Source organism: Schistocerca gregaria, chromosome 1 (genome assembly GCF_023897955.1).
Source record: "Schistocerca gregaria isolate iqSchGreg1 chromosome 1, iqSchGreg1.2, whole genome shotgun sequence".
Classification (NCBI taxonomy): domain Eukaryota; kingdom Metazoa; phylum Arthropoda; class Insecta; order Orthoptera; family Acrididae; genus Schistocerca; species Schistocerca gregaria.
Window position 1 is genome coordinate 806,332,811 of NC_064920.1, and position 15,599 is coordinate 806,348,409.

Consider the following 15,599-nt stretch of genomic DNA (forward strand, 5'->3'; position numbering starts at 1 on the left):
CTTGCACTGTGAAAGCTTGCTTCCAGCCCAATTTCGTGATTATATGTCAACGGAAAGTAACATATAGGTTTTGATGAGAGAGTTTTTGAGTGTCAAAAAATGTGACATAAATGACTGCGTATTTCGACTGCATTGCCTTAAAAGCTTAAAATTTTTACACTGCGAACAGACCATTGACCTTAATATGTGACATAAATTTCAACTTGATACGTGCACCCATTCCATAGAGAAATGGTTTTTTAACATTTGCACAGACAGAAAGATGGACAAGAAAGTCATCCTATAAGGGTTCAGTTTTTTCAGATTGTGACGTGGTACCTTAAAAATTTTGGGACTGTTCTGTTATAATCCTTGGAAAGATGATAGAAGGGGTGGTAATGGAAAAAAATTCATACATTGAAAGCACATAAAGTAATTGTAGCTGCCTTACACAAAACAATATAAATTCAACTAATAGATCTATGGAAACAATTATGTGCTTTAAAAATAGTTATGCCACAATATGGTTATATTTCAGGATGTCCGTCTTGTTGTGGCTGTTTTGTATACATTATTTTAAAAGCTAAATCAGAGGCCAATTCCATTCTCTTGGTGGAATAACCTTTTAGCGTGTCATTTTAAGCTAATCATGACAGTGGTATTGGAAAGTGTATCACAATACACTCCTCTGGATACACTTAGCAACCGACCTATCTCTCTTTGTGTGATATGGGTTTGAGGCTTCCTACCTTATACTTCAAAATCCTTTTTATTTTCCTTTTATTTGTTTTCAATATTATTATTATTATTATTATTATTTATTATTATTATTATTATTATTATTATTTCATCTGTAACATACCATCTAGACTTAAGGGTAACTGAACCCTTTCTTGTCATTAAGAGTTTTCTTTTTTAAAACTAATGTTAAGTTATTATGATTGCAGAATATTATACTAAAATCACACCTCTCATATAAAGTAATATTAAACACTGTTGGACAACCAAAGCTGTTGATACTAGTTCTAAATTGTCCATATAGATCATGTATATATGATATCCATCAGTTCAGCTGTAGCTATGCACTAAATTTAATTAATGTCTCCCAAACTTACTATTCACAGACAATACCTACAAAAATGTGAATTAAACAGATGACTCAGTATTTTGCTGAACCTTTATTCAGCTAAGTTGGCAACATGCTCCTCCACTGCTGTAAAACTGAAATCTGTTGTTTCTGCTTCATCTGCATCTTTATCTTGTTTAGGAATATTTAATCTGATGCTAGTCTCTGAAGTTTTTTCAGATCTGTATTTAATTCACTAGCATATTTATTTACTCCATTTATCATTAAATTAGACAGTTTGATTGTCAGAATGTAATTCCCCTTTTGAATTTAGTAGTATAGGTAACATTCATTATGAATTTCTATTTATCATCACACTTTCCTGTAATGAGACAGGAATGTATTCATCTAACATATTGGTATGATGATGTGTTTTAGCATCTCTTATATCTAACTTATTTACTTGTTGGTCTGTGAGCATTTATTGTATCTAAATTTGCATTTAGTTCAGTAATTGTCTGAGCCTTTGTCTCAGCCACAGATTATTTGAACCTAACCCCTGCATCAGCTCGATGTACCCTACCATTGATTGCATTTAATTTGCCAGTAGATCAGTACAAATTTCTTTCTGCTGCTGGTACTGTGAGCCACTGTGTAATAGTTGATTACCAGACATGAACAGTCCATCAATAATGGGTCTTCCTGTACAGAATTTTAATTTATTTATGTTGAAGGTCATACATCATGGATAATAATGCCGTTGTAACGCTCCCTCAGGGTGCTTCCACAGTTGCTTTTGGAACATATTCCTGTAAATTTGTCTTTCAACAACGTTCTTTTAAGTCAACTTGTTTTACCAATATCAGGGTACTCTTTCTCATCTGATAATGAGTTGAGGCATCACAAACTTTTACGATCACTGCTTTGCATGAAATGTCCAACTGAGTTGGCCTCAGTGGCCCACAGTAATCCCTCATTTCCCACTTTTGTTCTTGATAGACATAACTGTCTGATGTAAGTTGTTTTTGAAGTACATCTTATGTATATTAGGACGCATCCGGCAGCAAGATTCACTCTCCTGGGTCTCATCCAGGACAGAGTCATAGCAATTTAAATTTCCCTGAAGATAAAAAGGTTTGTTTCCTGAGCATAACAAGGATAAGGTGGTCAGTGAGAATGGGTATGCCATCTGCAAACTGTCTTCCAAATATGCCTGGCATTTTATTGTGATGCGGCCACCAACAAGCTCTTCATAATAATTGACAATAATATCACCAGGGGCCTGTACTTGCTTTTAAGCTTGTGCTATTTGGACCTATCCTTCCTGTACACTTGCGTGAAGTCGCTGGACATGGAAACATGAAGCCCAATGCACACTTTGCCATCTCTATTTATCTGATATTAACACCAGTTCTTCGTTCTTGTTTGCAAACACTATTGAGAAAATTTAGAGCAGCAGCATTTGCGACAAACTGCTGAACAATTCTACTGCCAACAACATACATCTCATGTAAGGATCATGAAGACGGTAAGAGAAATCGTGGCCCGTACAGAAGCATGTGGACAGACAATTTTTCCTTGCTCCATTTACAAATGAAGCAGGAAAGGGAATAACTAACAGTGGTACAAGATACCTTCAGCTATGCACTGTATAATGACTTGCAGAGTACGTATTTACATGTAGATAGTGGTGTCGTACTCCCCTTTTCTATTTATATTTTGCGTTTTCTGTCATATGGATAATTTCTCTCTGCTGGGTGCAGTGGCGGCAGCAGCAGCAGCTTCAGCAGTAATAATAAAAAGATTATTGTGCATTGGTGGTGGTGGTGGTGTGTTTTCATAACCACAATCTTCAATTAGGTCAGCAATGCCACTTGTGACTAAGGTGACATAATCTTTGTTCGGTAGTTTACTAAATTTTATATGGTAATAGTTACAAGTTAGTTTAATAGGTTTCAGTTCTTGCAGTAAACAATCATTAAGAGGATGGATGACATTCCACATTTAGGACGAGGTACTGAGCAATGGACAGGCATATAAAGAGCAATGTAAAACTTACAATCAATATCTCTCAGTGAGTGTTAATTATTGTTTTCTGTTTAAGCTGCTTACTTTCCTCTTCTGGAAAATTTTGGATAGTATGTCATTTCCCCTCTTAACTGTCATTCATGTACGTTCATCCTGTTTCAGTGGTTGTTTTTTTTCCCATTCCTCTGCTTTTTGCCTTCTGTTACCTACCTCTGTGCCCATAACTTACATGAAGTTTGTAACTGAAATGAAATGGAATTCACCAAACTGCTGTGTTCCACATGAAGTATAAAATTCAGCAAATTAACACTTGGAGAGTGAAATTGAAAATGGGGAGTGTACATTTAAGAGAGTTTTCTTTTTGTAAAATATATCATATATATGTCAACAATAAGTGAAAGTATTATATTATTATTACTATTATTATTATTATTATTATTATTATTATTATTATTATTATTATTATGTGAAAGCCTGTGGCACTGCAAAAATATTCGTAAATAGAACATTACAGTGAACCTATTTTTCTGATTTGCTTCTTTGTATTAATGACAACTCTTTTCATATTTTGTCTTTAGTATAACAGATGATGGCCGAAGTATGTGTTCAATCTGCAACAAGATTTTTTCCAAACCAAGCCAGCTCCGCTTACATGTTAACATACATTACTTTGAACGTCCTTTTCGTTGCGAGTCATGTGCAGTGTCCTTCAGAACGAAGGGGCACTTACAGAAGCATGAGCGTTCTGTCAGCCATCAGAATAAAGTAAGTAGAGTGCTGGGGAAATACTTTTCATAAACTGAGCTATTTATACAATATGTTACACAACTGAAAGAATGCTGTGCACTTCCACCAACATAAGTTTCGCTTTTAAACTAAGTTAAGATCCAATGTTTTCCACATGCCCACAATTTATAATGGTGATAGTATTTGTCTTTTTGCAAGGGATGTTTTCCATTATTTACATACTCAGTTCTCTTCAGAGTTGAGCCATGGTATCATAACAGATTTTCTGTGCACCCATCATATAAATTTTCTCTTTTTGTGATGATAACTTGTCCAAATAAAATATTTCATGGAATTTAAAAAAAGTAGAATTCGAGAATGTTGAATGTTTGTTCACCTCAGTTTTGTAGGTTACACATGCTTTCTTGCACTGCAAAGATTCTCATATTACAGATTTAATACCCATATCCACCTATCAATCATTTGTACACTTGTAGGAGCACTACTCACTTTAAAAACAGTACGTAACTGATACAGGTGAATAAAACCAATTTATTTTACACTCGTGCAAGAACATACAACACGAGAACAGTTTAATTGCTACCGACACATGGAAGCAAGCAGAGAGCTCAAAAAAGATTGGTCACAGAGATATCACATGCCAATCTGACTTTGACCTTGCCTTAGGGACTGTTGCTATGAAACTGGCGCAGCATCAGATTGCAGGGAATGCTATTCGGGTGATGGTGCAGTCCCCCTCCCCCTCCCCCTTCCTCTTGGCTTCCAGTGTAGGCATCAGGTGATGGTAGTAACATTGATCCTTATAAATGTCCACCAGTAATATGCAGCCAGACTTAACCCACTCTAAAACACCCTGTTACTGGCTGGATGGTAGCTGGTTGTGCGTTGGTGTTTGAAGGCACAGGGGTTGGTGAGTTAGGGAATGAAACAGATTCAAATTGTCTACCTCGATCAGTAGTGATGCTGGTGGCACATCTGAAGTGGAAAATACATGTAGTCAGAACAGTTTGTGCCACTCTTTCAGCTGAGATTTTGGCAATAGGCAGAATTTCTGCGTATTGATGTGTGCATATGTGAAATGTTGTGTAGGTTATCTGAGTGTACCTGACTTATGCACAGCATGGTCCACGTCAATGTTCTGCTGTGCTAAGCAAGTTTGGATCCATGTGCAACAGTCATGTTTAATGTATGGCCAAACGTATCTGTCAGTAACCACTTCCAGAGTGCGCGAGGCCTTGTACGTAATCAAAGAGCTGTCTCTAAAAAGCAGTTGGCATAAATGGGTGAGGCTGGTTTGTAGAAATGTCACACCATAACTAGTTTTTGGAGTCCCTTAAAGGAAGCAGTTCTAATTACAGCCCAGTACCTCGGTTGCTTCTAAGTTCTTGTAATTGGGCACTGTGGGTTGTGCCTCAGCAGTAGTTTGTAGTTGATGTCACTAGATACTGCACTCCAAAACTTCATCCAAACAGACCTCAGAAGACCCAACAGGACCGACTGCTGTCATCCTCCACTGAAAGGCATCATTGGATGGGGATATGGAGGGGGATGTGGTCAGCATATTGCTCTCCTTGCCATTGTCAGTTTTTGTGACTGGAGCTGCTACTTCTAAATCAAGTAGCTTGTCAATTGGCTTCATAAATACTGAGGGCACCCCACTTGCCAACAGCACCCAGTCACCCATCCGAGGGCTAGCCAAACCTGACTGTGCTTAACTTCAGTGACCTGACAGGAACCAGATTACCACATTAGTAATGTCACTAGCCAGATATTGAACTGATTCTAAAAAAATAATCTGGCACTAGATTGTCTGCACCTTGACATGGTGAATGTCTATCGTGAATTGGTTAATAAATTCCAGTTGCTGGCATTGCCTTATTGAAAAGGATTCACACGGCATTGTAAATGCAAATGAAATAGGTTTATGATAAGTAAACAGATTAAGGATCATGCCTCCACTTATGGTATGAAGTGTAATGCACTCCAATTTGTCCGGAAGAATGTAAGCATCCAGGGGAAATTCAGAGTGGCTGTCAGAACCGTGGATTTGATTGTGAAGCGCCACACATATTATCAACTGGCTGGTGTCTATTTTGATAGCCAGAGGTACAAAATACACAGTGTGCACCTAGAGCACAGCATTTTGCAAGCTTGCTGTTACCGTGTCAAAATCCTGTAGCATATCTGTGTTCCAAGGAGGGGGGGGGGGTGCATCCACTGGAATTAGGTCCTGTTAGTGTTGCGATGAGACGTGCCAATGTGGCTGCTGCATGTGGAAAATGGTGGTGGTAAAAATTAACCATTCCCAGGAAATGGCATAGCTGTTGCAATTCTTCATCCTGTGTCTTCAGTTGTATTGATTTTTCCTATGCCAGAAGAAGAGGTCAAATGTTCTGAGAATTGTACTTTCCATTGTCCGAGTTCACATTTGTCCCCATTAATCACCAACTGGTATTATGTGAGTATGTCAAAAACTAGTTGTCAAAGCTATTTTTAAACATATCATCCAATAAGCAAAATGGAAGGGCAGTCCACAAAGTACCTCATCTACAAAGTGCTGCCACATTTGAACAGCTTTCTCTTGAGTAGCAGTCCAAAATGGTGTGTGTGTGTTTAATGATCGATCGTCTCCATATGGTCACAAAGAGCCATATTCCTTTTCTACAATATATATAGGAGATCCCTGAGGACTGTTTGAATGATGGATTATGTCCACATTCAACAATTTGTTGATCTCTTTCTTAGCTGCTGCATAATTGTCAGGCTCTAGTCCGTAAGTCTTGAAGGTGATGGGGAGAACCAGGCATAGCCTCAATGTGGTGTCCTGTATTGTGCACGACTGCAGTTGTTGACACAGAGATGGTTCATTAACTGTTGTGGGTTGAGTCACTTGGTCGATTGATAGAAGCTGAGATGGAGGAAGATCTTATGCTCTAGAGGTCAGATTGAGCAGCTCTCAATTCCTTAGATGCTACACACTATTTGGAAATCATTTCATTTTCCACCATAATGGTTGGTTTTTTTTTCTTTTTTTTTCCATCTGTTAGGGATCATAACTTGTCTTTTATGTCATGGTATGCACATTCTATCATTTGAAGATCCTTCAGTGTGTAGTTGGGGGTGTGAAGACTGGAGTCCCTTGAACAGTGTCGCTCAACTCTGTATCTGGAGTAATAGCATCATGCGTGTCACTAGGTTGAACTATGCCACATGACAAAATGTAATGCAAGGTTTGGAAATTTTCATTTTCCCAAGACATCCTTTAATAGCTTCAGAACCAACATGGATACACGTCTCGTGCAAGATTCTGTCAACCATATAGTGATGCAAAAATGTGTTGCCTACGGTGGGTTCCTTTATGTCAGCCTACACAAAAGTCAGTTGCAGAGGTTTCTTGAAGCCATGATTCTCAACAACGGTTCGTTCCTATAAAGTAGAAATTTGGAAGTTACTAGCAGCTGTAAGCCAGGTGTCGACCACAGTTTCGTTGTTCCAATCCATTGTCAGTATACTTGCATCCACCTTGTAATCAATGTGATGTGTGCATGAAGTGTGTGTGTCTGTGATGTATAACTGAGGTGATGGCGAAAAGGGCCTGGAACATTGTGTTGTCCTGGTATTTCAAGTGTATCTACATTGGAAATGCAGGACACGAAGATTGATCCCTTGGTAGCATTGTCAATGATTTCTGGGTGTCAGCGAATAGCGGCCTAAGTATTGGGAACTTGCGATGAACCTCAAATTTTCGTTCTGTGAACGTTGGTGTAAATAAGTGCTTTTCGTCAGAGCAGTGGCTTGCATCTAAATCCAGTCACTGTTTTCATTTGGATAATCACAAGGGGAAGTGCAAAGAGCTTGTGGAGTTAGGTGTGAATGGTATCAACATCAAGTCTGTGACTGTTTTTGAAAACATGTGGATGCAACCTTGTTGGTCCTTGCTACCACAGATGTTGTGAGTTAATGTTGTGGGATCAGTTTCCTTGAGCTGCTGCTAGAGTGTGCCTGTATCTTGAAGTGCACAGATCTTCTCTGCTAGCGTGAACTGCTATCATATTGCAATGTCAGCTGAAACATTTCATGTGAAGCTGTTGCGTCTCGACATGATGCACCCACATTCTCACTTGTAAAACATTGTGCATTCGGTCAGCCATGTGCAAATGCAAAGATATGTTTCCACTGTTGTTGGAAATCACAGTACTTTTAACGCAAATGGTAGTTGATTAAACCACAGTTGTGCAGGTTGTTTCAGAAATTTACACTTCTGTAAGTAATGTTTGAAGGTGACACCAATATTTGGAGGGCAATTTGTCACTAATATTCTCACTATTTAGGACTTGTTGCATGCATAGGTCCTGTAACTTAAGCGTATGTTGAAACTCATTTTCCTTGATGTTGACATTTGTACGCATTGAGGGTGGCGTAAAAAATGTGTGACAATAACACTAGAGGTTGAGAGTACAGTGTGCCAGTGGTAAGTATAAATTGTGTATTGCTATCGCACACACTATCCACAGCAAACAGGAGTTCTACCATTTTGAACCAAAGGTCTGGCTCTTGTGGCATATATAGCTTCATTACGACCTTACTGCACGACATGGATTAACACAGTGTAGCCAACTGGCAGTGAAGAAATTCCATCAGTCTGAATTTGAAAGTGAAGACTGGTGTTCGTATCATCCGAATTGCTCACTGCCTGTTCTGGTGCAATGGAATCCATTGAAAATGGTGTTGTTGACTCACATTTGATGTGCTGTTCTTTGTTCATTGTCTATGTGATGTCACCGCTAGCGGGAACAACAGAAACGGCATGTAACTGATATAGGCGAATTACAGCAGTTTATTTTGCACTCCTGCAAGAATATGAGAACAATGTAATTGCTACTGTCACATGGAAGGAAACAAAGAGGAGTCAACAAAGATGAATAGACACAAGATATCACACATTACTGTCATTCAGTAATTGCCCCCCCCCCCCCCCCCCCCACCTTCCCCGCCATGTCAGAGATTGTGTTGCCACACACTCATTATCTCTTCCTTCTAAATCTCACTAATTTGATGCTGATTATCTTCTGTCATGATTATTATATTCTTGCCAGGTCTCCATCCGGATTGTATAGTCATCTTGTCCCAATATTTCACTTCTATTCATTAAGATGAGCATCTGACACTACTCTAATACAGTCCGTACCTAAATTCATATTGTACATACCTGTATTCCCAACTAAAACAATACTATTTGCGTGAGACACCCTCAATACAGAAGTCTACCACAGTGTTGCTACAGTTTATCGCACTAACTTACTAAATTACCTGTGATAGATGAAATTACTGCATATTTCTATAGTTTTAAGTAACCATTCAAGGTTTTCATTTAAAGAATCAGTAACTATATGTAATCATGTGTCAAAGTGTAATATTATTTTCTGTCTGTAGGTCAGCATGAACTCCACTTTTGGAGCTCCAACTACTACAAATCCTCGTCCTTTCAAATGTGATGACTGCAAAATAGCATTTCGTATACATGGCCATTTAGCTAAACACCTGCGATCAAAAATGCATATAATGAAACTAGAATGTGTGGGTAAGCTGCCATTTGGAACATATGCTGAGATGGAGAGGGAAGGCATAAGTTTAAATGAGATTGACACCACAGATTGTGAAAATTCCCTTGAAAGTTTGCAGGTGAGTTGAGAAAGAGGTGGATAAGATGTAAAGGATAATTATAGTTATGTCTTTGTTTCAGGCTTACTGTGTTATAAGTAGCAGTTTAGAATATTTACATGCAGTTTGACAAACAGCATCTCTATGAAATATTATTTAAAATTATTTCCTAAATGTGAATTTCTTGACATGAGCCGCAATGAGGATAGATGTATTACCCAACTGTGACATGTCAAAATTTGTGCTGAACCTGGACTTGAACCTGGATTTCCCACTTATTGTGAGTGTTCACCTTAACCACTTTGGCTATTCGTGCCTGCATTTAATGACACGACCTAAACCTCCAAATGTCACTGTCAATGTCCTTATATCGTAATCTTATGTACATCTCCCTTTAAGCCCACAACATTACTTGATTCCTGCTTAGAGAGGAGGACATCATCACAAGGAATTGACACTTTTCATCGTCGTATGCCCTGTCTTGGTTTATGAAACTTACATATGATTTTATGATTAATAGCTGTATGAAATATTATTTCAAATGATTCACTGAATGCCAGTTTCACATCATATGTCACAGTTGGGAAATACATCTGTACCTTTTGCAGCGGGTGTCACAAAATTTACATTAAGTGAAAAGTGGAAAGAACAGAAATCTGCCCTTTATGAATGCCAAGAGAAACTTCATTATTAAAGCAAAAACGGTATCTACTATTTTTTCATAAAATAGTGTGTTATCGAAGAAAATTTCAAAACATGTTGGGCAGATAAGGCCCTCTACCCTTTCCTCATCTCATGTCTTCAGTGTCTCACAAATAGGAGAGATCTGCTTGTCACTCCGCTGTACAGTACTTGACACTTAGGCACCAGGTGGCTGCCGGAGGCAGAACAGGTGACAAACTGCCGATGTTTGCATGTGAGTTAAAGCTGTATAGTCAGAAGGTCATAACTGCATAATATCAAAGAAATGGGAAAAATACCCATTCGGGATTGTTTGCTGGGGCTGATATTTTGCAAGTGTGCTTTTTTCCCTAAAATGTGAGTTCAAGTTGGTGATTCTCTGGTGTGAATGTGGTTTTGTTGTCTGAGCAATGTAGTACCAGCATTTCATACATCACCACCTAAGTTGTTCAGAGGACCACTCACCAGCCATCTCCCTTTACAATTCTTGGTTTAATGTTTCTGGAATGGTGTTTCATTTATGCACTAGAAGATGGAATGAACTCACGGTATAATCAATTGAATGGGGTTGAGATTTTGAATTGTTTCTATGAAAGGAAGAGCTACTCTGAGACATCGTGTTTCCAGAGGCACCTTATGTGAATTTTGCTGCAGGGTGGTCAAGCACTACAATAAACAAACCAAACACCTTTGACCTGATACTCTACTGTTATGAGTCTGGTTCATGGTATGTGTTCCCATTTCAGACATGTTGTATATTTATTGTTTTTGAGGAAAAAAATATATGAATTCATTATCTTGCAGTGAAATGACTACATAAAATCTTGTTGGGCATCCAGCCATGCCAAGTGACAAAACATACACGAGCTTTTGACCATTATCAAATGAAAGTTGACCTCCTAGGATTCCAGCGCTCAGTCTGTCACCACATAAACAGTGCAGTAAAGGGTCGTGGACAGAGCTGTATGATATAGCTGACTGCTGCAAAGAAGTAGCAGGCATAGTGTGTCTCAACTCGGATGCCATCATCCAGCTGCAAGTAGTGAGTGTGGTCTATCTCTGTGCACTCAAAAGTGCATTGGTTGTCTACGTCATTGATCCATCTACTCTGAAGAAGATGGCCACATCAAAACAGTATGAGAAGCCTTCTGAGGCTCTCCTCAGGGGGCTGCCTTGAATCTGTGATGAGATGACGGTCCAAGGGAGGCTGTTACGTGCCAGATTCTGGGGTGCAACTGCCAAGTCACATAACTGGACAAACAAAAGCTGAACACTGCTATACATGGTTGTAGTGCAAACTGTGGCAGATGGTGGTGACACCTTCTGGCTAAGGAAGTTCTTAGACTTTCTTGTGACTGACAAAGCTCTCCCCCTCGGCATGGACCCTGAGCTCCAGTGCTTTAGGTGCCAAGCTGAGGGGGTATGTGCCCAAATAAAGCCGCAGCTCACCGTGGTGGGTCAAGTGTGCCAGTGCACATGACACCCGCACCTGTGTGAGACTTCAGGGTGAAGTGCCAACTTGTGCTCACTGCAATGGGCCCCATGTGGCCAACTGGCATGACTGCCCGGCCTTTGTCAGTGAGAGCTGCATTGCAGACAAGACGTAAATGAAGAAGGAGCGACACCAGTGCCGTAAGTGCCACCGAAAAATGACAAAACCAAGAGATGGGAAGACAGCTTCCACTGCCCACAGGTGGTCAGAATACCATGCTGTTGAGAATGATGCAGGGGACTGGCCACTGGTGGTGACACAGGAGGTGCTGCAAGTGCAGGAAACGTGCCACATGCTGGCAGCCACGGCAGTGGAAGTGACAGTGGCCTTCAAAGCAATCGTGGAAGCAGAGAGGGCAGCTCTGGAGGCCGCCCTGTCCATGGAGAAGGAGGAGGCCTCCCACCAGGTGTGGCAATTATGCACGCAGCTCACATGTGACCTCAGTGTGGCCACCACAGAACAAGAGATGGCACCTGCTGCTGCTACCCTCACAGAGTAGCTGGCAGAGAAACACAGTGGATGTCGCTGCAGTAACACAGAGATGCATCGGCACCTAGCAGCTCTGCTCCAAGGAGTGGATTGCCAGGGTGATCAAGGCAGTCAAGGACTTCTGCTATGTCATCCGTCACACAGGGGACACTCGGCCATGGCCATCACTCAGCACATCGGTGCAGCCTGCGGAGGACGAATGGTGCCACTATGCAGCCGCCCTCTGGGCGCTTGGCTGCGAAGCATGTCTACGAGACGCCGATGGACGACTGGCGCCTTCCCCCACAGTCATTCCTCATTGACACAATGTGGGAGGGGGGTTACACAGCTCTCGGCAGCACACTGTGCTGTCACACGAATTGGACAGACCTCTTTATAATGAACAGATGGCTGTGACAGGGTATCCACTTGCATGATACCCACTACTAACACAACCTACCCTTGCATGATCTGCTGCAGGCAGCAAGAAATCTGCTACTGGTATTTCTACCTTGTCCAGACTATCACAGAGGTTTTTTCCCCTTGGTGCTTTCCTTGGCACTTTTTCCGCTCTGCTCTTTAAACTGCTACCCTTCATTAATTTTTCGTCCACCATCTATTTCCTCAGTGTGGCCTTGTTAGTGGGTAACCCTACGCAGATGCATGGATAACGTCATGACTCCACATCCTGTGAAGTCCTTGATTAGTAACTAACAAATACAGAGCTGGGAGTAGATCTTTTGAGATGGTCACCATGTTGGTGTGGGTGTGGAGGGGCTCCCTCCCGTTTTTTTCTTTTTTTAAAAAAATAAGAGAAAACACTGCTCCATCTTGTGATGGTTGGTTTACACATTATTTTCAGCAACAAGCTGCCATGTTTATTAGGGACGTTATGAGTTTCTTTTATTATGCTGCTCCAGAAACTATTAATCTACATGATGATAGCGATGTCAGGAAATGCTATTTTATGCCCAATTTACAGAGTACTCAGCCATAAACTCATGGGCATATAACCACTTAATGTAGCTGAAAGCACAAGGAGGATTGATTAAGTCAATACAAGGTCTCTACTAACTGTGCTGCTGGTACTCTCGTCCCAACTCATGTATGTATAATTATACTAGTTGTATCTGTTCTTGTTCCCTTCATACTACAGCCTTCTACCCAATGACCCATATCCTTGCAGAGAACCCAGACCACGGTCCTGTCCTACATATGATCTCAGCACTTCCTTTTCCAGCTGTCGGTTCCATTTATTACTCCATCAAAGGTTGAAGAACTTGGAAATATGTGACATCATTTGCTAACTTTGCCGTAATAATTGCACGTAACGAAGCATTATGTAGCTGTAACCGTGAAAAAACTAACCACCCAAATGAATAGCTACTAGTAAGCTATGGTCAGTGACCATGTAGACCACCTACTTGTGGAGCATGGTGTCAACATTAGTGGTTGTCTTCAGTGACTGCTTTATAACCTGTGTCATCTGGATTCTACTCTCCTGCTCACATGTCACCTCACACTCCTCTTGTTACTTTGTCACTACACTCTACTCATTTATTGTAATCTTTCCACATCTCTTTCTCTTGCACTTTATCCTTCATTTTTCCCCTTTTACTCTCCTCAGAAAATTTCTCAAAACAGTCCCTTAACTTGCAACTCCATTGCAGCTCCCAGCCTAACTCATTCTTACCTAACCCTATCTTGTCAGATTTTTTTCTCTCCTTATCTGATCCCCTATTCACCATACAGCCCAGCAGATAGGTGTGATGAAAATGATGATAAAAGTAGCAAATTAATTATTACTAACATACAATAGGAGAGACGATGTGCATGAAATAACATACGAGCACACAAATTGTGGGAGACAAATGTTGTAGCATAATAAAGAATATGAATCACTGGTCATAAATTTAAAGCAGCTGTATACTAAGAGTGATAGAAGAGAGTCAAATTAGTAAGTATTGACACTAAAATCAAAGGCTTGAGGTGAGAGAAAGAATAAAAGGGGAAAAAAACAAATAAGGAGGCTTGCCTGAATTTGGGGCAGTTTGTTTTCTTCTGTGATTTTGTGTTTGGAGAGAAAATTACTTAATGCACACAGTACTGTATCTTGTCATGTGCCTGTCTACACATATTCATAGTGTTTATTTTTTCCTTTTCTCAATAAAGTGAGTGAGACTTTGATACATTTCAGTAAAAGTTTCAATGTTTACTGTATTTTGAAAACCTGTTTCTGACACATATAACAGAAAATTATCTAAATGAAATATCAAGTGGACAATGACTATTTTACATTAAACATTTAATATTTCAGGTGTTGGCACAGAAGTTATATGAAAAGGATCCTTCAAAACTTGGACAGTGGGATGGTGAGCGTGGACTACTCTTTCTTCCAAATTCTCACAGTCAACTTAGTGGAGGAGAAACATCTTCAGATGAAGGAGAACCTCTTATTGGATACCAGAGCCCACATTATCCAGAAGCTACACCATCAGCACCTGCTGTTTCTAATGTTAACCATGAGCTGATTAATGTGTCCACAAACCAACAACATCGTTCAAAAAATGATCAGTTATTTACCAGACATGCTAAAGTCAACTCTCAAATCAGCTATAATAATGTTTCAGTAGCAAATGTTGTAGAAACAAAGTATGATGATCTGGCACCTAGCTTGTATTCAAGAAGTCATATTAATAAGACTGGAAAAGAAAGAGCTATACAGTCCAGAGCACAATTAAATGTTCACACAGCAGAAGTATCTAAAGAATATTTTAAAATAGTAGAAAGTTGTCAGAACAATTCATTGCATATGGGGAATTCTGTTCACCATGCAGAAAAAACAAGTATGGAATTACACCAGAAGGAACCGTTTAGACAAATGAGGAACAGTTGTGCACAGATGGCATCATTTGATATCAGACCAGAACAGCAGAATGAGAAAGAAAAGAGTGTGTGTAGGACTTTCAGTGAAGTAGTCAGTAAAGAGGCAGGTGTTGCAGATGCTACCTCACAGAGTGATAATGACGTAAGTTGATGTACTCTTTCATTAGAAGAAATCACACATATTTTCAAATAGTTCTGTGTATTTGTTTTAATTCATTTGTTAGTCTTCTATAGAATTTGATTTGAAGTTTTCATTAAATTCAATAAAATTCCTTGCTTTTAATTGATTTACTCAAATGATGGCATAAGTCCAAACAAATGTAAGGGTAGTTAAAAAATCCTACATTCAGTAAGCACTGTAAGTAGCATATAATAATAGAAACTGTTTTTCAATGTGTTCCAATATAAACATTCAGACATTGGCTGATTGGCCATAAAAAATTATGTTGGTAAATATTTGCAATGGTTGTTTACTATATGTGTCCTACACAAAGGACAGTGTAGAACATCTGAATGCACATGTCATACATATAATTCAAATATTTGAACTAAAACAATTGGTATAAGATAGTTTCATGAGAATAAAATTCC

The 15,599-nt window shown here is 39.6% G+C and overlaps 1 protein-coding gene across 2 annotated transcripts in view; it reads left to right on the forward strand.

Annotated features, from left to right (window-relative positions):
* The window catches only part of LOC126270443 (transcription factor HIVEP3), a 388,605-nt gene that overhangs the window by 358,147 nt on the left and 14,859 nt on the right, over positions 1 to 15,599 (forward strand). For both annotated transcript variants that reach the window (XM_049974070.1, XM_049974071.1), the window contains exons 16-18: positions 3,652 to 3,838; positions 9,254 to 9,502; positions 14,440 to 15,150. In XM_049974070.1, the coding sequence (XP_049830027.1) occupies positions 3,652 to 3,838; positions 9,254 to 9,502; positions 14,440 to 15,150 (1,147 nt within the window). The remainder of the gene's footprint in view (positions 1 to 3,651; positions 3,839 to 9,253; positions 9,503 to 14,439; positions 15,151 to 15,599) is intronic.